Source organism: Thamnophis elegans, chromosome 1, assembly GCF_009769535.1.
Source record: "Thamnophis elegans isolate rThaEle1 chromosome 1, rThaEle1.pri, whole genome shotgun sequence".
Classification (NCBI taxonomy): domain Eukaryota; kingdom Metazoa; phylum Chordata; class Lepidosauria; order Squamata; family Colubridae; genus Thamnophis; species Thamnophis elegans.
This window is the reverse complement of record NC_045541.1, coordinates 67,674,729-67,701,949: the sequence shown is the minus strand read 5'-3', so window position 1 is coordinate 67,701,949 and position 27,221 is coordinate 67,674,729. Positions and strand designations below refer to the sequence as shown.

Here is a 27,221-nt window from a genome sequence, read left to right as displayed (position 1 = left end):
TGTTGGCCCAGTTTGGGGTTAAACAAATATTTTTGATCGGTTGATTTGATATGAGTTTCTTGCAAGCAAATTATGTCATTCTTAAACTGTTTAAGATAATGAAATATTTTCTTTCTTTTCTGTGGAGAGTTCAGTCCGTTAACATTCCATGTCAAAATCTTAGTTGTCATTTTTGGTTGCCTGAAGCTTTTTTAGAGCCTCCCGCAAGGCCTGTCTCACCTTTGGTTTGGCTCCTCCCACAGCTTCTGAGCTTGTTGCAGTAGCTCCTTGGTCAGTGGCCAATGATTGTTGAGATTGTTGCATAGTAGCTTGTTTATCCGTTTGTCTGGTGGTCTTACGGTTGGATCTTTTTTCCTTGACTCCTTGCCCTTCCGGAAGAGGGAGATGATACATTTTATCTAATGGTTGTGTGGTTTGCTGTTTATCTTGTTCGTCTCGTGGTTTTTCACCATATCCCGAAGGTTCAGGGTATCCCATCTTCAGAATCTTATGATAAAAATCACGAGCTTTCCATACAGAGCTGAGACGATATCTTTGTTTGTCCATTGTAACTATAATACCGAATGGGGCATCCCATCTGTACTGTATCTGACGCCTTCTGAGCTCTTCCACCAGAAAAGCATAATCTCTTCTGGCTCTTAGCATCTGAGGCGGTATTTCTTTCAAAACAATCAGGTCCTGTCCACCAATTTGAAGCTTAGTATTGTAGGACTCTTGTAGTATCATATTTCTAGATTCTCTTGTAACAAAGTATATTACCACGTCTCGGGGAAGTTGCCTTTGTTTTGCCGCCCATGAGTTAACACGAAAGATCCTGTCAATCTGCCAATCAAAATTGGATCCCGGTTTTCCCACCAGACAGTCAAAAGCTTCAGAAAACATTTGCTTTAAGTTCTCCTGCTTTTCTTCACGCAGCCCCCTCACTCTTAATGCAAGCTCCATCTGCTTATACTGTATCATAATAATTTGTTTTTCAGCATTATCAATTTTTTGTTCCACCACTTCAGTTTTGGATATCAGGTTAGTTTTAGCTTCATTAAGAGTTTCTAAATTATCTTCCATTCCAGAAATATATTCTGTTATCACATTTACAATTCCCATCATATTATCATTCATTTTAGTGACCCTGGTATCGAATTTGTCATATAGAACTTCCATCTCATTCCTTATTTCATCTTTGAAATCTTTAATCATTTCTAGATTCTGTTCTCTGAATTCTTTAAACATTTCTAAGTTCTGTTCTCTGGATTCTTTGAACATTTCCAGAAAAAATTCTTTTGTTAGTACATCTCCACTAGGGGGCATAAATGGTGGGGGCTGCAACTTTGTGCCAGGTATGGGAGACGTTTTCGGAGGTAATTTAACAGAGGTTGATTTGGATGCCATTATATTTTGATTTTAATTATTTATTCTAAATTACTAATCCACTGTGCTATGTGGAGAAAAAGAAATTCCTCCCCCCCCTTTTTTTTCCTTCTTTTTTTTTTTTCAAGGGGTTTTACGGAGGATTTCAAAAGAGAAAGTCCGTTTGGAATGTTTGGAATGTCTCTGAATCAACAAAGAGTCTTGAGAGCTTTTAGGGAGTAGCTCTAATTAAATTATAAGAGATTATTTCTTTAATTCTGTAGCAGGAAGCCGGAGATAACAAATGCAGAAGCTGTAAACGCCATTTTGAAGACAATTAAACAAAAGAGGTTTTTATAACATTGAAGCTGGTATTTCAGATAGAGAAGGGTTTTAAAGTTCACAAGTTGGTCTTTGCTCGTATTGATTTTTAATAGTCTCTTTTCTAAAGATTGTCCTGAGGGGGAGGGGATCCTGTCTAGTGCTGTGAGTAACAGCTGCGAAGTTCAGGTCGGAGTTGAATGACTCAGCTTTGGGTTGATCCTCCCCCTCCGTCCACAGCTCACAAAGAAACAAACTGTGAACTTCAAAGAAGATTCTTACCAGCTGAGATTCCTCACTGCTTTTTTCTTGTCTGAAAAAAGAGTTATCTTCTTGATATTGAGTAGATAACGATCCTGAATTCTGGGGGCAGCTCTGTTAAGCTGCCGACCGGCGACAGGCCACTCCCCGGAAGTCCCCTCAAAATTATCTTCAAAACGTTGGTGTTGAACATTTTTTTCCCTGTACTTGGAAAAAACCCACATTGTTCTAGTTTAGGAAAGCATCTTTTTGTGGGAACTTTCAAAGCAGTGAAGACAGGTCTAATGTTTGATTTTTTTTTTGAACAGCAGTCCTGTTATGTGAGTCTGTCTTTCTATAACCATCCATTGTTTAAGATCTCTACAAGTTCTTGATTTTAATTTTGAAATCTATGGAATTAATTCTTGGCAAAGCATTATATTTATCATTTCTCTTCCACCCCCAATTCAACTGAAACAGGAAGTCATATTCCAAACACTAATGCAATCTTCTCTCTTTTCTTATTAAGCCAAGTAGTTCCAATTCATGACTTCTGTGGTGCTTACGGGTTACAAATGAATTGTGGGATGGACTCAGAGGATGCTAATCAATGTCTTTTATTTTATTGTAGAAGGGAATAGCTGTGCAGATCTACACTTTCTTTTTACTTGCTTTCCAACATTTTCAAACAAAATCTTGCAGGAGGCTGGGCTTTCAGAGTTGAAACAGTTTTGAACCAACCATAACCTGCATGTGGACAAAACAAAGTAAGATGTATGTCAGAAAAAATGCAAGGATAAAACAGTTCCCCATCACCATCCCAGAGGGCTTTCCCCAATATTATACAGTAACATACCCCTCTTGTTCCTTAGCATCTAGTTTTTAGTAGTTGAATGGTTTGGTAGCTAAGAACATCACCCTACATGGACATAAAAGACATGAATAAACAAAAAGTATTTTCATCTCCCAAGTAATTATCTCAGTACAATTTTCTAACAGACATGCAGCTCCAGGATTTCAGGAATCCAGTTATTAAGATTAAATGAGTTTATGTATTTACTTATTTAACTTTATTTGAGTTCTATGGACACCTATCTGAACAAGTGCCTGTACATCATAAGTCATAAAAACAATTAAAAACAATTTAAACAGTACAAAATAAATATATATGGCATCAAGTAAAACTGTTATAATGGATGTTATAATGGATAGCTAGGAAACAATGCCCTTAACATACTCGGGCATGAGCATATAATCAATTTTTTACAGCATTATGAAAAGCCAATAGAGTTGAGGTCATCCTGAAATCTGAAAGTAAAATATTCCAGCAGGCAGGGTTGTGGCAGAGAAGGCATGATTTTTGGTTCCTGCCAGCCAATATTCCTTATCTGATGAGACTCATAGCATGCTCAATTTCCTTCACCCAGAGGTGGTATTCAACAGGTTCTGACCAGTTCTGGAGAACCGGTAGTGGAAATTTTGAATAGTTCGGACAACTGGTGAATACCACCTTTGACTGGCCCCTCCCCCATCTATTCTCTGCCTTCCGAGTCCCAGCTGATCAGGAGGAAATAGGGATTTTGCAGTAACCTTCCCCTGGAGTGGGGAGGGAATGGAGATATTACAGTATCCTTCCCCTGCCATAACCACCAAGCCACACCCACCAAGCCATGCCATGCCCACAAAGCAATGCCCACAGAACCGGTAGTAAAAATTTTTGAACCCCACCACTGGCTTCATCCAATTGGATAGATATAAACAACTGTGAGAAGACAGTATATTAGGTAACTCGGCTCCAAGCCATGAAGGGCTTTAAAGGAAATAACCAGCCCCTTGAATTCTGCCCAGAAACAGACACAATTTTCTAGAAAGGCCACTCCTACCAATATTCAGAACCAGGCTTAATGGACATTAAACCTTTTAAAATCATGAGCTGAGCCTAGGAACAACTTACAAATGTATTTAGATAACCTGTGGTTCCACAGTTTCCTTTGCAGACTCAAACTTATCCTCCTCCTCTGAACTCACATCTGGAGATAATATTATATATTATTAATTATAAAATGTTCCTAACTCCCAGTAAATCTGGACTCCGATGCATTCTTACAATACTGTAGATTTTGATCTTAAGTATTGATAGAATACAACACAAGCTGAAACAGTAATACTGTTCACAAGTTTCAGTTGTGAAAAATCATCTGAATCTGATTCTTTTTTTTATTAAGGAACCCCTGGAACTTAAAACGTCTGTGTGCATAAATATAGAATGCATAAATATATAGAAAAAAGTGGAAGCATCTGTTCTTGCCAATATCTTATAGTATGTGAATTCCCCCAGAGTGACACAAAACTTTATTCAATTTGCTCTCTGCCATTCTACTATATTTAGGATATATACCAGGGGTGGGTTTCGACCGGTTCGCACCGGTCCCTGCGATCCGGTTGGTCGCCGAACCCGGAAGTAAGTAACTTCCGGGAATGGCAAAGCCCCCCCCCGCGCCCGCCCGCGCCCGCACACCCGCGCCCGCTCCTTACCCGGTTTTTACGAATTCTGCGCTTTCCACGCATGCACAGAACGCATACAACGCCTGCGCGATCCTCCAGGAGCAGCTGGAGCATCGCGCAGATGCTAGTACGCATGCGCGCGCCACGTGCGTGCACGCGCGCACCGCGTGCGTGCGCGAGGACGCCGCGTGCGTGTGCGAGGACGCCGCCGGCCTCGTTCCAACCGATCCGGTTGGAACGGGGCGAGAAACCCAGCCCTGATATATACCATAGTTACAAAAAAGGATATTGTTGTGACATGGACTCTTCTGGAATTATATTAATTGTTGACTGAGAACACATGCAGCTAAATGACTTATCCCTAGGAACGGGCAATTAAAACTCAGAATGGGGGAGGATATTGGAGGATATGGGGATTCTAAACCATCCTTCATATGATCACACTTTCTTCTACTAGCATACCCAATCTTTACCACATAAAATTGCAGTCCATTTCATTCTCCATCATAAATATATTAGCAAAACCTTGTCATTCTTCCAATCAGATTGAGACTATCATCAAGATATTATTTTTTTGTTACTATACTGTTAAAGTATACATAAAGTATGCTTTTTAACATAAAGTATATTAAAGTGGCTCAGTGGCTAAGAGCTTGTTGATCAGAAAGGTTAGTAGATTGGTGGTTCAAATCCCTAGTGCCACATAATGGAGTGAGCCCCTGTTATTTGTCCCAGCTTCTGCCAACCTAGCAGTTTGAAAGCATGTAAAAATGCAAGTAGAAAAATAGGGACCACCTTTGGTGGGAAGGTAACAGCATTAAGTGTGACTTTGGTGTTTGGTCAGGCTGACCACATGACCACAGAGACATCTTCAGACAGCGTGGGCTCTTTGGCTTGGAAACAGAAATGAGCACCACCCCCTAGAGTTGGGAACAATTAGTATTTATGTGCGAAGATAACCTTTACCTTTAACTTACTATACTGTTCTTTGGATAAAATACATTAACTGCCTTAGAAACTTATATATTTGACTGCCCAGATAATGGTTTTTTGAAGATGGAACAATTCCATTTTATCTACAATAAAAAATAAAAGAAATTTGGAGCAGAGAACTGAATTTTCCTATACTCTAAAATCATTGGTATCAACTTTAAAAATATTAAATGCATTTATTAAAAATAGTATTTACAAGCATAAAAGAAGAGCAACAAGATAAGAAGTTTTATTGGGTTTATTGGACTAAAAAATGTACATTGTTCATCCTTCATTGAAGATGTAATACATGGACAAGTAAATCAATTAAATACTTCGCTCTTATTCTTGATTGCTCCTTATTGGTTAAACAATCCTATTATGGTTCTAATATGAGGAAATTAAAATGTAAATGTCTCATTGTTCTTGTAATTATACTCCAAAAAGATCAGCCTGGATTAATCCTCCCCCCAACCCCTCCCCCATAGCTAGCTTTGTTCTAACTCTGAAGAATTTATTCCTTCTGTTCTTTTGTTCTTTTTCCTCCCTTCTGTCCTCTGCCTTTTTGGTCTGTAAGGAGCTAAAAAGCAGAGCTTGTCATTCCCTTTTAATTGACAACATTCATTAGGGGATGATAGCTATTAAAAAATGGGATAATTCTTCTTTAGATATAAATGTTTAGTTTTTGAACTCAAAAGTAGATATATAATTACCAGAGCCCTAAGAAAACTGTGCAGCATAGTGGTTTAATATTTAATGATACAAAATGGTAAAAAAACATTTTCTTCTCTAAACCTGAGCAAAAATATCATATCTGTTGAACATGAAATTGTCTTCCTAGGATATTTCTGAAAGCACGCCTTACCTCCTGGTTCCTCATGCTGTAGATTAATGGGTTGAGCATGGGGGTCACCACTACATAAAACACTGAGGCCATTTGGTCTAGGTTATAATTTGACCTAGAGCTTGGTTGTGCATACATAAAGCTGAGACATCCATAGAAAATGGTGATGACCATGAGGTGAGATGTACAAGTGGAGAAGGCTTTCTTACGGGTTGCAGTAGAATGGAGCTTTAAAATGGTGACCAGGATATAAGCGTAGGAGGTGAGAACAGTCAAGCTTGTTGTTAATAAATTGAAACCAACAAATACAAATACCAACAGATAATTGAGACTGATATCTGAGCAGGAAAGAGCAAAAAGGGGAGGGCCCTCACAATAAAAACTCTTAATGATGTTTGGGCCACAGAAGGACAGTCTAGTTGCAGCCATTGTGTGAATAGAAGCATTAATGATCCCAGCAATGTAGGCCACTGCTATCAATTGAACACACTTTCTTTGGGACATTGTGATGAAGTAGAGTAGTGGATTGCAGATTGCCATGTAGCGATCATAGGCCATCACAGCTAGGAGGTAGCACTCTGTGGTGGCCAATAGAATATAAAAGTAAAGCTGAATAAAGCATCCTCCATAGGAAATAATCTTATTTTCTTTTAAAAGGCTGGATAGAAATTTTGGAGTGACACATGATGAATAACAAATATCCAAAAAAGATAAGCCGGTAAGAAAAAAGTACATTGGTGTGTGGAGAGAAGGACTCATCCTGATTAAGATAATCATGCTTAGATTTCCCATCAGGGTGATGGCATAAACAGCAGAAAATATCCCAAAGAGAATGAGCTGCATCTGTGAGTCGTCTGTTAATCCAGTGAGTATGAATTCTGTCACCGGTGTGTTATTTCCCATGTAATTACAGTAACAACGTTGAACAATATTTCAGTCAAGTTTTGATTGTTTTTCAAATATTTGTAATGTAGTCTCAGATCAGAACTAATGTTTAAGTTCCTAGCAAAAGAAACAGAAGTTGGAAGCCTTTTGATGAAGAGGTCAAGTAATAAAATAATATTCATTTTAGAGGAAGCAATATTCAGTCTGCATAAATATCTGAAAGTTGAGTCGTGGCAGTAGGGCCTATTTTCTGTTGTTTGAGATGTTTTGCTGCTTATCCAAGCAGTTTCATCAATCAGAGCAAATTAGTTAGGCAGAGAGTCATTGGAATGTAGCTATTTGTCACCTGGGTGACTTAGAATCCTCATTGATATATTGGCACTTTGGAGGGAAACCCACGAGGTTTGTATGGGATGAGTTGCTACATTCCAAGTATTCTCTGCCTACCTTGAAGAAATTGCTTGAACGAGTAGCAAAACGTTCAAACCAATAGAAAATAAGTTCAGTTGTCATAAGTCAACTTTCAGATAATTTCACATGGATGTCTAAGAATCTTCATTGACAGCTACATAGACATTTTCTTTCAAATTATAACTACATTACCATATTTTGAATATTACGTGCTATGCAATGAAATAATGAGGATTATTAGAATGCATTAGACATATCCTGCTAAATATGATTAAAACAGCTCCATCCCATGAATAAATTTCTCCACAGGACTGTTAAAGGCAAGTAGCAACCATGAGAGTGCTACTGAAATCTTTGAGGTGAGGAACTCTTCTTTAAATCTTGGAAGACCTCAGACAAGTATCAGAGCAAATATGACTTGCATTTACATTTCCTTTAACAGGATATCTTGAGAAGCTGTTGTCTATTGCTCTGTTGGTTCATTGCTGGATTTATATGCTCCTTGACTTGTGGAAGCTGATTTTTGGGCTACAAGGGTTTCTCATTTTTGAGTTCATTAAATGAATTATGAATGGCAAAAGCTACCCTGACTCTCTTGTCATACAGTAGGTGATTCATCACTGTCAACCATGTTCTTGTATGTTGTTCGTGATGGTTTTTAATATAATCAACTCTACAGAGAAGTTGTTTTTCATTCTGTAAAATAGTTGTTCATTCTACGAAACAGTTCAAAGAACTATTTCTATAAAAATTTTTTGAAGAATTACTTGTTGGTAAATATAGTTCCCTTTTTTATCTTGGTTTTGCCATGTTAATGCCAGTTATGTTCTGATGGTTAGCCTTACTTGCTTTTTTGTACTACCCATTATTAAAATTTAACATAATTTGTTACATTGTTAAATGTTGTTACATTTAATAACATAACTTTTACAGTTTTAGAAACATAACATTTGATTTGTTCCATCTCAAAATACCTTATTTTCTATGCCAAATGAGTAGATTTGTTCCTCGCCAAACTTGTAAATTTCCTGAAATATTAAGGAAATATTTTTTAAAAACTGGGGAATCAGACTGTACACTTACCATGAGAGATAGCTCTTGCCATTTCTGACTATCCAATCAGTGCTCTTTGAAGTAACAATAACTTATCTTCCCATAAACAATAAAGCAAACTCTCATAAGCAATAAAATGTATAGTTATCTTTTTGTTTTCTTCCAGCTCAACTGCATCTTCACATTTTATAATATGTATTTTTTTTCAAGCTTCTGTTGCAGGTTCTTGAAACTTGTATTAGCATTCTTTTGTTGTTTTGGATGTTTTCCTTCTATCTTCAGCAACTCGGCAGCCTTTATACAGAATTATATAATTCTGTGGACAATAATATTTCCTTCAATTCTCTTTGGAATGATGCAGAGAAGAATTCTACTGAGAAAAATAATGGTTTGGGGAATGTCTCCCTGAAGTGCTTGAAACTGCTCCATCTACTGACTTGTCTTAATTACACAGTGAAAATTCAGTAAACTGAATCACAATTATTTGAAATATTTACCAGTGGAAAATGGAACATCAGAGATCACTTCTTACTAATAGTATTTTATCATACCATTCCCCCCACATACACAGTGATGTTCCTCATGTAGACAAAGAGTGTCTTTCAAAAATATGGTTTTATTATTTAAATAGAAAAAAGATTAACAAAACTGTGTTCAAAATAGTAGCAATAGCAATAGCAATAGCAGTAGACTTATATACCGCTTCATAGGCCTTTCAGGCCTCTCTAAGCGGTTTACAGAGAGTCAGCATATTGCCCCCAACAATCTGGGTCCTCATTTTACCCACCTCGGAAGGATGGAAGGCTGAGTCAACCCTGAGCCGGTGAGATTTGAACCGCTGAACTGCTGATCTAGCAGTAGCCTGCAGTGCTGCATTTAACCACTGCGCCACCTTGGCTCTAACCGAATCGTTCAGAGAAAATATTAAAAACTTATGCAATGTTGTGAAGCAGTGATTTTAAAGACTATTAAATGATGGTATGAACTTGTTGGTGTGATAGCTGTGTGTGTGCTCACTTATGTTTTTAGACCCTTGCCCCTCTAGTTGGTGAAGGCCTCCCAGGAGGTCACATGTGTCTGAGTCCAAGCAGTGGTGAATTCTTCCTTGGCAGAGAGACTGGGTACATCTACACTTAGGGAGACAGTGGTCTTTACCCTCCTCAGGAAGGCATCATTGGACTCAACTATGTTGGTTAATTTCTAGCAGCTCCAAAGGGCCCTGGATGAAGCAGACTATCAGGATTCCTTTCAATTAAATTTCACATGGCACAGTATAGAAACAGCTTTAGTCATGCTTGTTGATAACTTGTGGAGGGACACATGATAGAGATGATGCACCCTCCTTGATCTCTTGTCAATTTTCAGTACTAACAACCATGGTAACTCTTGACAACTCAAGAATGTCAGTGTTGGATATGGATTGAGGCAGTGGTGCTCCTCCTTCCTCCATGCCACTTCAGTCACAGTTGACAATGGGAAGTGAGAGAAAGAGAGAGGCCATTACATTGTGATGCGATTCAGGGTCCAGTTCTTTCCCACTCCTGATTGACATCTACATGAGAGAACTGGGTGAAATCATGCATTGGCAAGGAGCAAGATATCATCAGGATGCTGATGATACTCAATTTTACATCTTAACCCAGGCCCACCAAGTGATATTATCAAAGTTTTGTCTTGGTGTCTAAGAGGCTATAGGTGAGAGAATTGAGGTTCAGACTGCACCATCACAAGACCAAGTGGCTGTGGATTGTGGGATCTTCTGCATCTGGGGATCTGGGGATTTCTGAAGGGAGTTACACTTAGGCAATGTGACCCAGTATTCTCTGGAACAATATCTTCACAGTTCCCTTTGAAATAGGTCATGAATTAAGATTTGAATGGTATGATTAGCTATGGTATGACAAAATTAAAGTAAATGTTGATTTCAACAACCATTTTGTCAGACATAGGAGCAGTATATAAGTCTAAGTGCTATTGCTATGACTCCTAGCCTAAATGGATTACCCATTACCATAGAAGAGGTCATTGACCATCCCAAGGAGAAGACAGTCCTTGTTGTAATCAATGGACCATAACAAATAAGTTTGCATAAGACAGCTAACAAAAGGAAGTATTTGTTCTTTCAAAAGACAATTTGGGAACACTATTGTGTCAGCAGAGTAATTGTTGTCCAAATAAACAAGGAAAAAGTCTTCTGAAGTACTATGAGAAAGGTGAGACACAATTAATGCAGAATCAGATCCAGAAAGATATTCTTGGATAAAATGTCTTTTTGCAAGGTTTTTAAATTTGATGCCAGTGTGGAATGTTTGGCAATCAAATTGAATAATGCAAATAAACAATAAATGAAATATTTGAGCTGAGTTATAGTTTCTATATATTTTATAACAATTAACCATGACAGATTAGTTACTTCCACATATTTTAAATCACAGTATCTTTCCAGCAGATTGCTGAATTAATTGACCCCTTAAATTCTTGAGTTAGTCCAAATGAACCTTTTAGCATACAACCACACTTACTAATAAAATATTACATTGAATTATTAGGTACTCCACATATTCCTTTCCCATTGTCCTGTTATTTCTGTATTTTATCTTACATTTTCCAAAACAAAACAGAACAACAGGAGGAGATGGTGTTGGGGATCATCCATTAGGAAGTACCCGCTGAATGCTAGGATGTTGCACAATTACCCAATACAAAATGATATAATAATAATAAGATATCATTATACCATTTTATTATAATAATTATAATAAATTATATGTGCCTGATTCCCAGTGGGCTCTGATGCATTCTTTTATTAGTGTAGACTCTGAGCTCCTGAGTGTTGTTACAATATAATGCAACCTGAAACAGCAATACTATTCTGCTCCATTCTAATATTGATCTATTCATTTTATCTTTTTTTAATGGACCATTGACATTTGAAACTTCTGAGTGTGTAAGAAGATAATGATGTACAATACAAAAAAATATGAACCCATCTGTTTCTACAGACTCTTGTAACTTGTAGTTTGTGATATTTTTTATAGTTTGACTAAGGTGACCAGACATCCCGCTTTTGGCGGGACAGTCACAATTTTTTACAATTTGTCCCGCATCCTGCGATGTATTTAAAAAGTCCCGATTTTCATGGGTGAGTGGACGAAAGGGCATCGGCAGTGCTGCCAGGACCCGCTGTGCGAGGGCGAGGGAAGAGCAGGGTGGGGCCTGAGGAAGCTGGAGGGAGGGGGCTCAGAGGGAGGGGGAGCCAAGATGGTGGTGGCTGAGGAGGAGGAGGTCTCGTGGCCGCCACTGCCACTGCCCGCCGCCACCACGGAATTGCAGGATGATAGTGGCTGTGCGCCAGAAGGGCAGCCTGCGGGGTTGGAGGCTGTGCGGTGGCTGCGCACTGCCGAGCACTAACAGGAGTCACGGGGCAGGCTGGCCAAGCGGCCTCGCGTACGTAGCTCGCCTTGCCGCCCGATGGAGGCTGCCTGCTGCTGGCGCTGCTGCACCTCTGCTCTGCCACAAAGATTAGTTGGTTTATTAGTTGGTTTATTAACATTTATAGGCCGCCCTTTTCCCTGAGGGGACTCAGGGCGGCTTACATAAAATCAAGGGAGGGATATACAAACAATAACGTAGACAAACATAGAATAAAATAATGAGCAACATTCATTCATCATTCGGGAGGGGCAATTATCTTTGTCCCCAGGCCTGACGGGCTAGCCAGGTCTTAAGGGCTATGTGGAAGGCCTGGACGGTGGTGAGAGTACGAATCTCCACGGGGAGATCGTTCCAAAGGGTCGGAGCTACTACTGAGAAGGCTCTCCTCCTTGTAATTGCCAGCCGGCACTGGCTGGCAGATGGAACTCGGAGGAGGCCCAATCTATGAGATCTAATTGGTCGCAGGGAGGTAATTGGCAGAAGGCGGTCTCTCAAGTACGCAGACCCACTACCATGGAGGGCTTTGTGGGTGACTAATAGCACCTTGAAGCACACCCGGAGATCAACAGGTAGCCAGCGCAGCTCGCGGAGGATAGGTGTTATGTGGGTGAACCGAGGTGCACCCACGATCACTCGCGCGGCCGCGTTCTGCTGAAGTCGCCGGATGCTCTTCAAGGGCAGCCCCATGTAGAGCACATTGCAGTATTCCAGCCTAGAGGTCACAAGGGCCCGAGTGACTGTTGTGAGGGCCTCCCGATTCAGGTAGGGTCGCAACTGGCGCACCAGGCGAACCTGGGCAAATGCCCCCCTGGTCACAGCCGTCAGATGGTAGTCAAAGGACAGCTGTGGATCCAGGAGGACTCCCAAGTTGCGAACCCTCTCTGAGGGGTGTAGAATTTGACCCCCCAGCCTGAGCGATGGAGTACTGGTCGAATTGTTGGGAGGGAAACACAACAGCCACTCAGTCTTTTCCGGGTTGAGTACAAGCTTGTTAGCCCTCATCCAGTCCATAACGGCCTCAAGGCCTCAGTTCATCACGTCCACCGCTTCATTGAGTTGGCACGGGGCGGACAGATACAACTGGGTATCGTCCGCATATTGATGGTATCTTATCCCGTGCCTGCGAATGATCTCACCCAGCGGTTTCATGTAGATGTTGAATAGTAGGGGGGATAAGACCGAACCCTGTGGCACCCCATATGTTAGGGGCCTAGGGGTCGATCTCTGCCCCCCCCACTAACACCGACTGCGACCTGTCCGAGAGGTAGGAGGAGAACCACCGCAGCACAGTGCCTCCCACTCCCACCTCCCGCAGTCGTCGCAGAAGGATACCATGGTCGATGGTATCGAAAGCCGCTGAGAGGTCAAGGAGAACCAGGATGGAGGGATGACCTCCATCTCTGGCTCTCCAAAGATCATCGGTCAATGCGACCAAAGCGGTTTCTGTGCTGTAACCGGGTCTGAAGCCTGACTGGAAGGGGTCGAGATAACTTGCTTCCTCCAAGGACCGCTGAAGCTGGAAGGCCACCACCTTCTCAACAACCTTCCCAAGAAAGGGAAGGTTGGAGACTGGACGGTAGTTGTTAAGAACAGCTGGATCCAAGGATGGCTTTTTCAGGAGGGGTCTCAGCACCGCCGCTTTTAGCGCGGCGGGGAAGTTCCCTTCCCGAAGAGAGGCGGTAACAACCGCCTGGATCCAGCCTCGTGTCACCTCACTGCTGTTAACAACCAGCCATGAGGGACACGGGTCCAGTACACAGGTGGAGCCACTTACAGCCCTCATGGCCTTGTCCACATCCACAGGGGCAACATCCTGAAACTCAACCCAGAGGTGGTCTACTTCATCCTCTTGTGCCTCGGCTGGAATTGCAGAGATGGAGTCCAAGTCCGACCGAAACCGAGCAATTTTGTCCGCTAAGAATTGGGCATAATCCTCAGCTCTGCCCCGTAAGGGTTCCCCCGCTTCCCTCCTATTTAGTAGGGAGTGGGTTATCCTAAACAGGGCGGCTGGGCGGGACTCAGCGGACGCAACCAAGGTGGCTATATGAGATCTTTTCGCTGCCCTAAGTGCCCTGGTGTATTCCTTGGTGCTGATGGTTACCATTGCTCGGTTCGATTCGGACTTATCGGACCTCCATAGGTGCTCTAGGCGTCTCCTCCGGCGCTTCATCTCCCGGAGTTCCTCGGTGAACCAAGGAGGTCTCCGGGATCCGCCGCCTCGGAGGGGCCGTAGTGGCGCAATCCGGTCAAGGGTCTCCGATGCCGCCGAGTGCCAGGCAGCAACCAGAGTCTCTACCGGACTGTGGGCGAAAGTATCAGGAATGACCCCAAGCTCCGTCTGGAACCTTAACGGCTCCATAAGTCGCCTGGGGCGGAACCACCTGGTTGGTTCCTCCTCCCTACAGTGGGGGTTTGGTCTCCACCGCCACCCCCACCAGCTCTTCCCGCCCGGACACCCGCCACCCAGGAGCCACCTGAAGCCTTCCTACCCACCACTGGCTGCACTGCAGCTGACTCGCCCCGGGCAGGTTGGAAGGCTTCGGGCATCTGGGTGGGAAGAGCCGGCAAGTGGATGGCGGTGGCATCGCCACCCAGGAGCTACCCGAAGCCTTCCTACCCACCACCGGCTGCACCGCAGCTGACTCGCCCCAGGTGGACTGGAAGGCTTCGGGCGTCAGGATGGGAAGAGCCGGCAAGTGGATGGTGGTGGCATCGCTGCCCAGGAGCCGCTCGAAGCCTTTCTGCCCACCACCGGCTGCACCACAACCGACTCACCCCAGGCAGGCTGGAAGGCTTTGGGTGGCGGGCGTCCAGGCGGGAAGTGCTGACGAATGGGTGATAGTGGCATCGCTGCCCAGGAGCCGCCCGAAGCCTTCCTGCCCACCATCAGCTGCACCGCGGCCGGCTCGTCCCGGGCCGTCTGGAAGGCTCCTGGGCGGCGAGCGTCTGGGCGGGAAGAGTCGGCGAGTGGGTGGCAATGGCATCTTCAGCCGCGGAGCAGAGGTGCAGCAGCACCAGCAGCAGGGCAGCCTCCATCAGGCGGCGAGGTGAGCTGCATGCACAAGGCCGCTTGGCCAGCCTGACCCGCGACTCCTGCTAGTGCTCGGGCTGGAAGGCTTCGGGCGGCTAGAGCGTGAAGATGAGGCCAGGCAAGAAGAAGGACCTGGGCACGCTGGGTACATGTTGGGCACCCCTTCGATTTCTTCTCCCCCCCCCCCATCAATGGTGTCCCGATTTACCAATTTTAAAATCTGGTCACTTTAACACAAAACATTCCACTGAATTGGAATCTGAACTGAAATCTGTGAGCTCTGTAATCAATGAACACACAGCTATTTTTGTTGGGACTGATTTATTTCATAAGGTTTGCATTACAGCTAGTCTGACAGAAATGGATTGCCCAGGATCGTAGGTAAAATCAATTGAATTGCAATTGTAACACAAATGTTGCTGAAGTTATTACTACCAACAATTTGTCCTTTAAATGCTGGCTTTGCAAAACTTCTGGTAATATCAAATAATTATTGATTTCAACTTTTAAGAAATCTTAAATGTATTTATTAAAATAGTATTTAGGAATTTAAAACAAGACCAATACATTAAAAGCCTTCTTTGGGTTTATTGTACTCAACAGATATTTAAGAAATCTGGTTGTTGATCTTACAATGGAAATATAATGTGAATTTATTACATGGGCTGGGTTTTTTAAAAACAGTCTTATTAGTGTGAACTAGGTTCTTGGAAGAAAATTAAAATGTATTGATTTTGTAATTATACTCAAAAAAATTTGAATTTGCCTACTCATGAAATATACTGACTTTATATTAAACTTGGACTGCTACCCAAAGAACATTATGTGTTCCTGGAAATTATTTCTGTGTCAGAGGCTACAGTTTGGCTTGATTAACTCTCAAAGTTTAAATTGGCTATCTATTGACATAAAACTTATAAAATACAATTCTGAGTCAGGTTCAACTTTTTAAAAACTGTATTGTAGCAATTTATTATAGATGTCACAAGTGCTGAATATTTGTTTGTATTTCACTTAGTTTTGGAGGATGCCCTTTATTTTTCATTGTTTTAAAGGGCTCTTTTATATTGGAGTGTGTGTGTGTGTGTGTGTATACACATACACACTTTTCTAGTACTATATCAAAACTTTAAAAAATATATTAAAACCTACATATCCTTCCTGCTAGAAGGGTATATTCTGCTGTGAACAGGCAGGACAAGAGACATTGTCCAGAAGCATTCTGGGGAGGACATGCGAAACCTCACCTTTCTCCTTTCTCCAATTCATATGAATTGTCTTTCAGTTCCCTTCCCCTGTGCACAAGGATTTGCTAAATACCTTCATCAGTTTGGAACCACATTAAGTTTTTGTCATCTTTATCTCAGTGTAATGGGACTTGCAAACTCCCTTTGTGCTGTCTGGCTTTGTTGCTGCTGATCTTAATTCAACAAAATGGAAGTAGGCGTTGCCTGCACAAAAGGCACAAAGTTTTGATTTCCCTTCTAGTTTTCACATGTTCCCATGGTCAGTTACTTATAAACATATTCATAAATTCCCAGTGTTTAGCACAGCAGGGTTCGATTTGAGTTTACAGATTATTTCCCCTTAGAATGGGTAACTTCTCCTTTAAAAGTAGATTTCAGGAAGCTTGTTAAAGCAAGCTGAAATAACTTATGTACCCTATAAAATTTGTCCTTACCAAAAAGGACTACATTTGCACCCAAGTAGCATTTGCCATGGTACTGAGGTACACAAGAACAATAGCTTGATATGCTTGAATAACTGCTACTCAGCTAAGAACACTAAAAAGGGGAGATCAGCCTGGATGAAACCAAATATAAATGCCAGCTTGTTCTAACTCTGAAGAACATATTCTCTCTGTTCTTTTTTCCTCCTGTCCGTGCTCAGCTCCTTGCTTTGTAAACAGCAAAGAGCAAAGTCTGTTATTCCTTTCTAAATGATAATAATTTAGGCATGATAGCTACCCCAAAATAGGACAATTTTTTAAGATTACAAATTTCATTTTTTTAAACTCAAAAGTAAATATATAGTTACTATCAGAGCCCTAAGGAAACTGTACAGCATAATGGTTTATTATTTAATGAGACCCAATGAAAAAATGTTTGCTAATAGAAGAGCCTTTATATAAAATTAAATTTTGGCAAAAAGCAATGACTCTTAAAACTGTTGAACATGAAATTTCCTTTCTAGGATATTTCTGAAAGCACGCCTTACCTCCTGGTTCCTCATGCTGTAGATTAATGGGTTGAGCATGGGGGTTACCACTACATAGAACACAGAGGCCATTTGGTCTAGATTATAATTTGACCTAGAGCTTGGCCGTACATACATAAAGCTGAGACATCCGTAGAAAATGGTGATGACCATGAGGTGAGATGTACAAGTGGAGAAGGCTTTCTTACGGCTTGCAGCAGAATGGATCTTTAAAATGGTAACCAGGATATAGGCATAAGATGTGAGAACAGTCATGCTTGTTGCTATTAAATTAAAGCCAACAAGAATAAAAACCAACAGATAATTAAGACTGATATCTGAGCAGGAAAGAGCAAAAAGGGGAGGGCCCTCACAATAAAAACTCTTAATGATGTTTGGGCCACAGAAAGACAGTCTAGTTGCAGCCATTGTGTGAATAGAAGCATTAATGATCCCAGCAATGTAGGCAACTGATATCAGTTGAGCACACTTCCTTTGGGACATTGTGATCAAATAGAGTAGTGGATTGCAGATTGCCACATAGCGATCATAGGCCATCACAGCTAGGAGGTAGCTTTCTGTAGTGGCAAAAAGGGCATAAAAGTAAAGCTGTGTAAAGCAACTTGCAAAGGAAATGGACTTCTTCTGTTTCAAAAGATTGGATAGAAAGTTTGGGGTCACTGTTGTTGAATAACAGGTATCCAGGAAAGATAAGCTGGTAAGGAAAAAGTACATTGGTGTGTGGAGTTGACGACTGGTTCTGATTAAGACAATCATGCCCACGTTTCCCATCAAGGTGATGGTATAAACAGTAAAAAATATCACAAAAAGGATCAGCTGCAAGTGTGGATCCTCTGTCAACCCAGTGAGTATGAATTCTGTCACCCATGTGCTATTTCCCATTAACACTGTGAAAATAAAATATAGTACTCAATGTTACATTTTCTCTTAACATTTCAACTACATAAACTATTTTCTGTGATGTTAAATAAGATATTGGAAAGAGGATTTAAAATTAAATTCTAAGAAGATAAAACTGGGTATGTCATTGTCAATATTCTGATGATACAGTATATTATAATATTAATGTTTCTTCATTTAATTGAAGAACAATCGAATCAAATTCTATAAATGAAAGGAAGCTAGTATTTGTGACCTAAAATAAGTCCTTAGAAGGAAGGCATGGAATTTTATCTATCAATAATAGTTTCTCCATCTCAAACAATTTTGAGATTCTTACACTATTCTGATAAACCAGAAAGCCCCCAAACATCCTCAACTTACCCAGTCACTCTGAATTCAACCACAACTACAATAGGCTAAAGCATTCTTTCTTTGCTGGTTGTGAGTGGATTGCTTCTATGTGAAATGAGTTAGGAAATTCTTTGTGTGTGGGTGGAAATCCAGATATATTCATTTCCAGCTGGCTATAGGTCTTCTTATTAATTTGATCACATCACTTTCTTGGCTGTCTCAGCAAGGGAATATTTTCTACTGGGAAACCTTAGTATTCCCTAAGTAGTGTTAATTTTAGACAAATGCTTTCTAGAAATGGCAGCTGCATGGTACTTACTTAAAAGCTCCTAAGATTACATGTTGAATTAATATATTTTTCTTGCAACTTTTATTCTAAATTTAAGGTTGAAATACAATTGAAGTAATTAATACAATCAAGTGGGTGTGCAAACGAACATATAACTAAAACCTACATTATGTTTGTCTGTTTGTCAAATTAGTCCAAAGTACATCATACCACAATTCTACAAACAATATTCTTAAAGTCCACTAATTTAAATAATGTGTACAAAATCTTGGTCCCATTACATCAGGATGTCCAGACCAATTTTATTCACAAAATTGTGCCACTAAAGCATCCCTGTGGTCATGTGAACATGTTTTCCATGTTCCTTTCCAGCGTCCCACAAGGAGAATCAATGGGAAATTCAGCAGGAAGTTGGAAGTCATTCCTTCTTTTTGCCTACACACAGGCATACATGTCATCTGTTTAGGTAATTCAATATTGACTTATTATTGAAGTTCATTTGCCACTACAGTTATTTTTCTATTTATGATACAATCATTTTAGATGACTATCTGGCAGTGGGATATAAATAAATATGATCAACCTAATTTTGCCTTGTGGAAAGAAAAGGGGGATGTCATGTTCAGGAGATGACACCAAATGTCATTGAAGGTCTAGTAGGTCACATGTTGTCTTGTATAGTCTATACTTACCATAATATAACACAGGTATTTCATCTACAGACTTATACCCAGTATTATTTATGAGTGATTGCATATATTTATTTGTATTTAGAATAATAGCATCATATAATCATACAGCTGGAAGGAACATTGGAGATCTTCTAATCCAACTCCCTGCTCAATGTAGGGGACTTTATTACATCCCAGACAAATGCCTATTCAATCTTTAAAACATTAGAGCAATAGGTCTAGAGCACCCACAGCTCTGGGAAGCAAATTGTTTCAGGGATTAATTGTTCTTAATATCAGGGAATTTCTCCTTAGTTCCAGGTTGGATCTTGTCTTTAACAAGCTTCCACCATTGCTTCTTGCCTTGTCCTGCGGTCCTTTGGATAATATGTCAACCCTCTCTTCCCTGTGATTGCCCTCAAGTTCCGGGTGATATCTATCATATCAAACCTAATCCTTCTGTTTGTTATGCTGGACATACCTACCTGTAGTTCCCTTAACCATTCATCATATGGTTTAGCCACTAGACCCTTATCATCTTTTTGGTCTTCTCTATATTTTTTTCTATGGTCTCAGCATCTCTTTTGTATTGCGGCAACAAGAACGGGACTCAGTGTTCCAAATGTGGTCTCACTAGTACAGTATATAGAAGAGTACTATCATTTTTTTTATTAGTGGATCATTGAAACTTGATCTATGTCCGCTTCCAGTTTGGGAGTTGTCTGTGAGGAGTTTTTTAACAGCTCCGGACCCTTGGCTGCGTTAAGCTGTCTAAACAGCATCCATCAACTGTTTGACAGTTTGATTACCTCTCCTCCGGGCATAGGAAAAGAGGTGAGAAAGCTGTGTTTGGGAAGTGCTCCATTCAACCCCCCCCCCCCGAACATAAACATTTAAAGATCATTAATTCAGTAATGATTTATTACTAAACTAAATAATAATTGCTGGACAAGTGGCTTGCCTGGATTTAGTAATTGGCTGGAGAAGATTAAATGAGAAATGGCCTCTAAGCAGCAAAAAATAAATGCCTCTAAAAGCGCTCATAATTCACCTGCTCCGGGATCTAAATTAAAGTCACTACTCCCCCCCCAAACCCCCTCCTACTCCTACAGGAGAACCTTTGACTCGAGAAATACTGCAAAAAGAACTAAGTGTGGCCTTAGCTGAGGCCTTAAAAAATCATGCAGCTGTGATGGAAATTAAAATACAGGAAAAGATATCTGTTGCCCTTAAGAAACTGTCAGAAGAAGTTATGAATTCGGTCCAGATTTGTAATCAACAAATTAAAGACAATATTTTGGAGGCTTTTAAATGCTTATCGGGCTATGTATCAGGAATCGAGGATAAATTGGAAGATCTTAATGATTCCAATATTAACCTGGTAACGAAAATGGACGTGGTCCAACAAAAGGCTGGTGATGCAGAAAATGAAATTATAATGTTGTAGTACCGACAGATGGAATTTGCTTTAAGGATAAGAGGCCTCAAAGAGAAAAACCAAGAAAATTTGAAGCAGATCTTCTCAGAAGCTTTTGATCAATTGATGGGACAGTCAGGAGGGATTTTCGATTGGCAGATTGACAAGATATACCATGTTAATTCCTGGCTCACCAGACAAAAGCAACTCCCAAGAGACATTGTGGTGTATTTTGCCACGAGAGATATGAGGAATTTGATATTGCAAGAGTCTTACAAAACCAAGCTGCAAATTGGGGGTCAGGAGGTGACTGTTTTGAAGGAAATACCACCCAAAATGTTGAAATCAAGGAAAGACTATGCCTTTTTAGTTGATGAGCTAAAAAATCGTCAGCTACAGTTCAGATGGGAGGCCCCAGCCAGGTTAGCAGTCACTTACCAGGGGCAAAGATATTGTCTTAACTCAGTATGGAAGGCTCAAAATTTTTATAATAATATACTGAAGGCTGGACATCCCCCCCTTCAGGACCCAGAAAAAGAGAACAAGAAGGACAGGACAGACAGCAAGATTCCCAAGGATCATCAAGGCTGGATCAACTTCCTCTCTCAGAACTAGAAGGAGCAAAGGAGCAAAGAAAAACCTGTGTGATTACTAGGCGAATGGAACAAGAGTTAAAAAAGCAACAAGCTTTGCAACAAACACACACTACCATCCAAGAACTCACAGGTTTTATCTCAGAAGCAGTGGGAGGAGCCAGGCCGAAAGCCAAACTACAGGATTTTCAGATGGCTCTTAAAAAGCTTCAGGGAGCTAAAGATGATAACTAAGTTTTTGGACTTGGAGATTAAATGAAAATTTATTTAGATATGAGAAAAATATTAATGAATGTAAAAAATTGTTAAGAGAATATTTTGTTTTTAATATGAATAAGGATACATCTATGGAAATGGTCTGGGACACAAGTAAAGTGTACATGCGAGGAGTCTTAATAAATTTAAATAGGTTACATAGACATAAACAGGGGAAAAAAAGAACTGAACTAGAGGAAGAGATCAGGAAGAGAGAACAGGAGTTAATATTAAACCCAGGAGATAAGAAGATTAAAGAAGCAATTACTTTATTAAGAGCGCAATTTAATATGCTAATGTCAGACCAGATGGCTACTAATTTGTTATATGTAAAACATAATACTTTTTGTAATGCAAACAAATCTGGTAGATGGTTAGCATATTTGATTAGGAAGAAACAGAAATCTCGCAATATATAGAAAATACATTATAAAGGGAAGGAAGTGTATCAACAGGATGAGATTCAAAAGGCCTTTTGTGAATTTTTTACAGGATTGTACACGAATGACAAAATACAAGGTTTAGATATAGATAGATACCTGAAAAAAGAAAAAATACCCATAGTTAAAGACGAGCAGAGGGAAAGATTGAATCAACCAATAACTTCAGGGGAAATGCTCCAGGTAATTAAACAGCTAAAGGCAGGGAAAGCACTGGGTACAGATGGTTGACAGCGGCTTATTACAAAAATTTACAATTAGAAATGGTAGAACTCCTTAAGGAATTATTTAGTAAGATCCAAATGGAAGGGAAGGTACCCCCATCTTGGAAGACAGCCTTCATATCCTTGATACCTAAAGATCAAGATCTTAGTCAACCAAAATTATAGACCTATATCATTACTTAATATAGATTATAAATTTTTCACTAAAATATTAGCAAATAGGTTAATGTTGGTTATTCAGCAATTGATTCATAATGATCAAACTGGTTTTATACAAGGGAGACAAATGAGAAGTAAGGTAAGACAAATTGTTAATATACTGGAATACTTGGGAAAGAATAATCAAATCCCTGCAGCGCTTATATTTTTAGATGCCGAGAAAGCCTTTGATCAAGTGAACTGGCAATTTTTAATGAAAATAATGCAAAAGATGCAAATAGGAGAGCACTTTTTACAATCAATTAAAGCAATATATCAGGAACAAACAGCACAAATTATAGTCAATGGAAGTTTAACAGACCCATTTAAAATCGAGAAAGGTACAAGACAGGGTTGCCCCCTATCCCCATTATTGTTTATATAACAATGGAATTATTGTTGAATAAAATACAGGGATCAGATGATTTACAGGGAATCACGATTAGGCATCAAGAATATAGATTATGTGCATTTGCGGATGATTGATTATAACATTAACCCAACCAAAGGAATCTAGCAAGGCTTTAATGAATATGATTAATCAATATGGCCAAGTATCTGGATTTAAAATAAATTTAGGGAAAACAAAGATGCTAGTTAAAAATATGAACACTAATCAAAGGGAAGAATTAGAAGAAATGACAGGATCTGAAATAGTTAAAAAGGTTAAATATCTAGGAGTCTATATCTCAATCTCAAATGGGAAACTATACAAGTATAATTATGAGCCACTATGGCGTAGCATACAGACAGAGATGAAAAATTGGGAAAAATTACAATTATCCTTATTGGGAAGAATAGCAGCAGTGAAAATGAATGTTTTGCCTAAATTTTTTTTTTTCAAATGATACCAATTCTTAAAAAAGATGCAAATTTGCTAGAATGGCAGAAGGGTATTAACAAATTTGTTTGGGTAGGGAAGAAGCCGAGAATAAAACTTAAAATAATGCAAGATGTACGTGAGAGAGGAGGTTTGAAATTGCCAAACTTAAAACTATATTACGAAGCAGTAGTTTTATCAGTAATCAGTGACTGGATTAACTTAACAGATGATAGAATACTTAATATCGAAGGGCATGATTTGGTATATGGTTGGCATGCTTACTTGCTATGTGACAAAAAGATGGATAAGAATTTTAAAAGTCATATTTTAAGGAATGCTCTACTGCGGGTCTGGAAAAAATATCAATACAAACTAAATGATAAGATACCTATGTGGGCAATTCCTAGACATGCAATAGAAAACATAAATATAGTAGAAAAACAGGATGTAACTACATACAGACAGCTTCTCACCCTAGAAAGAGGTGTATTACAATTGAAACCCTTGAATACTACTAAAAGAGGAAAAGGTAATTCAAACATGGTTTCAGTATGGGCAATTACAGGCCAGATGGAAAAAAGATCAAAAAATTGGTTTAATGCAAAATGAGGATAATTTACTAAAACAAATTAGGGATAAAAGTCAAATGCATATAAAGAGACTATATAATGTATTAATAGAAATGGATTCGGAAACAGAATTAGTTAAAGACTGTATGATAAAGTGGGCACAAAAGTTTGAAGAATCAATAATGTTGGATACATGGGGGAAAAGATATGGGTAAGAAATGTAAAATTTACGCAAGCCCCAAATCTGAGAGAAAACTTTTATAAGATGTTTTATAGATGGCATTTAGATCCTAAAAAACTGGTTTGCATGTATCCGAATTTACAACCTAAATGCTGGAGATGTGATTGTGTTGATGCTACATATTACCATATATGGTGGACTTGTAAAAAGGTTAAAGCATTTTGGATAAAAATATGGTGGATTATGCAAAATGTTCTTTAAAAAAGGATAAAGTTTACCCCTCAGTTATTCCTGTTAGGTATAATTACTGACTGAAAAGTTATAGAGACTAATTTGATTTTGCATTTAATAACGGCAGCAAGACTGTTGGTGGCGCAGTACTGGAAGAAGGAAGATTTGCCTACTATTCAAGAATGGACAGTAAAAGTAACAAACCTAGCAGAGATGGCTAAAATAGCATATCTCAAGGATCACTCAAATGAGAGATATAAACTGGAGTGGAGAAGATGGATTGACTATACTCAAAATAAATATGGGACTAAGAAATTCCAGATAGTTTATGACTGAAGAAACAAGGAATGATATAATCTGTTTAGAGTTAGCCTAGCAAAGAGGAGTTAAAGCTCAAATGAAAGATGATACTAACTTTCTTTAAGTTTATTTTAGAATATCTTTGTTAAAGATTTATACCCTGTATTTGTTCTGGGAAGTCTTGGGGGGGGGGGAGGTTGGGGGGTGGGTGGGTGGGGAGGGCAGGGGGGGGAGGTAAACATTTGTAAAAGTTTTTTTTCTAAAATTTTCAATAAAAAAGGAAGAAACTTGATCTATGTCCAATAATATAAGTTGCAAAAAACAGTAACTGAATGAAACAATACAGGATTGAATTGTCCATGGCATGTTGTCCTGCAGCAAATTGGCCATGGTGAGTTGTCCTGTGGTGAGTTGACTGCGGTGAATTGTCTGAGGTGAATTGACCATGATGAGTTGGCAATGGCATGTTGGCCTCAGTGAGTTGTCCTAAACCTGAAAAGCAGAGCCTGACATTCCTTTCTAATTGATGGAAATCACTAGGGCATGATAGCTACCCCAAAAAAGGACAACTCTTCTTTGGAGTTCAAATTTCATTTTTTTGAACTCAAAAGCAACTATATATTTAATTACCAGAGCCCTAAGAAAATTACATAGCACAATGATTTATTATTTTATGGAACACAATTTAAAAAAAAACATTTGCTACTAGAACAGCTTTTATCTAAAGCTGAAGTTTGACAAAGAGAAAAGGTTCTTAAAGGTATGATCATATCTGTTGAAGATGAAACTTTCTTCCTAGTATACTTCTGAAGGCACCTCTTACCTCCTGGTTCCTCATGCTGTAGATTAATGGGTTGAGCATGGGGGTCACCACTACATAAAACACAGAGGCCATTTGGTCTAGGTTATAATTTGACCTAGAGCTTGGTCGTGCATACATAAAGCTGAGACATCCATAGAAAATGGTGATGACCATGAGGTGAGATGTACAAGTGGAGAAAGCTTTCTTACGGCTTGCAGCAGAATGGATCTTTAAAATGGTAACCAGGATATACGTGTAGGAAGTGAGAACAGTCAGGCTGGTTGTTATTAAATTGAAGCCAACAAGTACAAAAACCAACAGATAATTGAGACTGATATCTGAGCAGGAAAGAGCAAAAAGGGGAGGGCCCTCACAATAAAAACTCTTAATGATGTTTGGGCCACAGAAAGACAGTCTAGTTGCAGCCATTGTGTGAATAGAAGCATTAATGATCCCAGCAATGTAGGCAACTGATATCAGTTGAGCACACTTCCTTTGGGACATTGTGATCAAATAGAGTAGTGGATTGCAGATTGCCACATAGCGATCATAGGCCATCACAGCTAGGAGGTAGCTTTCTGTAGTGGCAAAAAGGGCATAAAAGTAAAGCTGTGTAAAGCAACTTGCAAAGGAAATGGACTTCTTCTGTTTCAAAAGATTGGATAGAAAGTTTGGGGTCACTGTTGTTGAATAACAGGTATCCAGGAAAGATAAGCTGGTAAGGAAAAAGTACATTGGTGTGTGGAGTTGACGACTGGTTCTGATTAAGACAATCATGCCCACGTTTCCCATCAAGGTGATGGTATAAACAGTAAAAAATATCACAAAAAGGATCAGCTGCAAGTGTGGATCCTCTGTCAACCCAGTGAGTATGAATTCTGTCACCCATGTGCTATTTCCCATTAACACTGTGAAAATAAAATATAGTACTCAATGTTACATTTTCTCTTAACATTTCAACTACATAAACTATTTTCTGTGATGTTAAATAAGATATTGGAAAGAGGATTTAAAATTAAATTCTAAGAAGATAAAACTGGGTATGTCATTGTCAATATTCTGATGATACAGTATATTATAATATTAATGTTTCTTCATTTAATTGAAGAACAATCGAATCAAATTCTATAAATGAAAGGAAGCTAGTATTTGTGACCTAAAATAAGTCCTTAGAAGGAAGGCATGGAATTTTATCTATCAATAATAGTTTCTCCATCTCAAACAATTTTGAGATTCTTACACTATTCTGATAAACCAGAAAGCCCCCAAACATCCTCAACTTACCCAGTCACTCTGAATTCAACCACAACTACAATAGGCTAAAGCATTCTTTCTTTGCTGGTTGTGAGTGGATTGCTTCTATGTGAAATGAGTTAGGAAATTCTTTGTGTGTGGGTGGAAATCCAGATATATTCATTTCCAGCTGGCTATAGGTCTTCTTATTAATTTGATCACATCACTTTCTTGGCTGTCTCAGCAAGGGAATATTTTCTACTGGGAAACCTTAGTATTCCCTAAGTAGTGTTAATTTTAGACAAATGCTTTCTAGAAATGGCAGCTGCATGGTACTTACTTAAAAGCTCCTAAGATTACATGTTGAATTAATATATTTTTCTTGCAACTTTTATTCTAAATTTAAGGTTGAAATACAATTGAAGTAATTAATACAATCAAGTGGGTGTGCAAACGAACATATAACTAAAACCTACATTATGTTTGTCTGTTTGTCAAATTAGT

At 39.5% G+C, this 27,221-nt stretch overlaps 3 protein-coding genes across 3 annotated transcripts; all 3 read right to left on the bottom strand.

Moving 5' to 3' along the window:
• Positions 1 to 356: 356 nt before the first annotated feature.
• Positions 357 to 7,129, bottom strand: LOC116509646 (olfactory receptor 1052-like; the record flags this gene model as incomplete). The annotated part of the gene is made up of 2 exons (XM_032218895.1): positions 6,248 to 7,129; positions 357 to 398 (listed from the first exon to the last, which is right to left on the bottom strand). Coding segments are annotated over exons 1-2 (924 nt in total), but the record flags the coding sequence as incomplete, so codon positions are not given.
• Positions 7,130 to 17,201: 10,072 nt separating this feature from the next.
• LOC116504994 (olfactory receptor 1020-like) lies at positions 17,202 to 18,140 on the bottom strand. Its single transcript, XM_032212287.1, has one exon. The coding sequence runs from the start codon at positions 18,138 to 18,140 to the stop codon at positions 17,202 to 17,204; it is 939 nt and encodes a 312-aa protein (XP_032068178.1).
• A 7,308-nt stretch (positions 18,141 to 25,448) lies between these two features.
• LOC116509653 (olfactory receptor 1020-like) lies at positions 25,449 to 26,402 on the bottom strand. Its single transcript, XM_032218908.1, has one exon. It carries the CDS (start codon positions 26,385 to 26,387, stop codon positions 25,449 to 25,451), a length of 939 nt encoding a protein of 312 aa, XP_032074799.1. The 5' UTR covers positions 26,388 to 26,402.
• Between the last annotated feature and the right edge of the window lie 819 nt (positions 26,403 to 27,221).

What these genes read in the sequence shown, in the direction of transcription:
- LOC116504994 (XM_032212287.1), bottom strand. Translation starts at nt 18,140, where the DNA reads ATGGGAAATAGCACATGGGTGACAGAATTCATACTCACTGGGTTGACA.
- LOC116509653 (XM_032218908.1), bottom strand. Translation starts at nt 26,387, where the DNA reads ATGGGAAATAGCACATGGGTGACAGAATTCATACTCACTGGGTTGACA.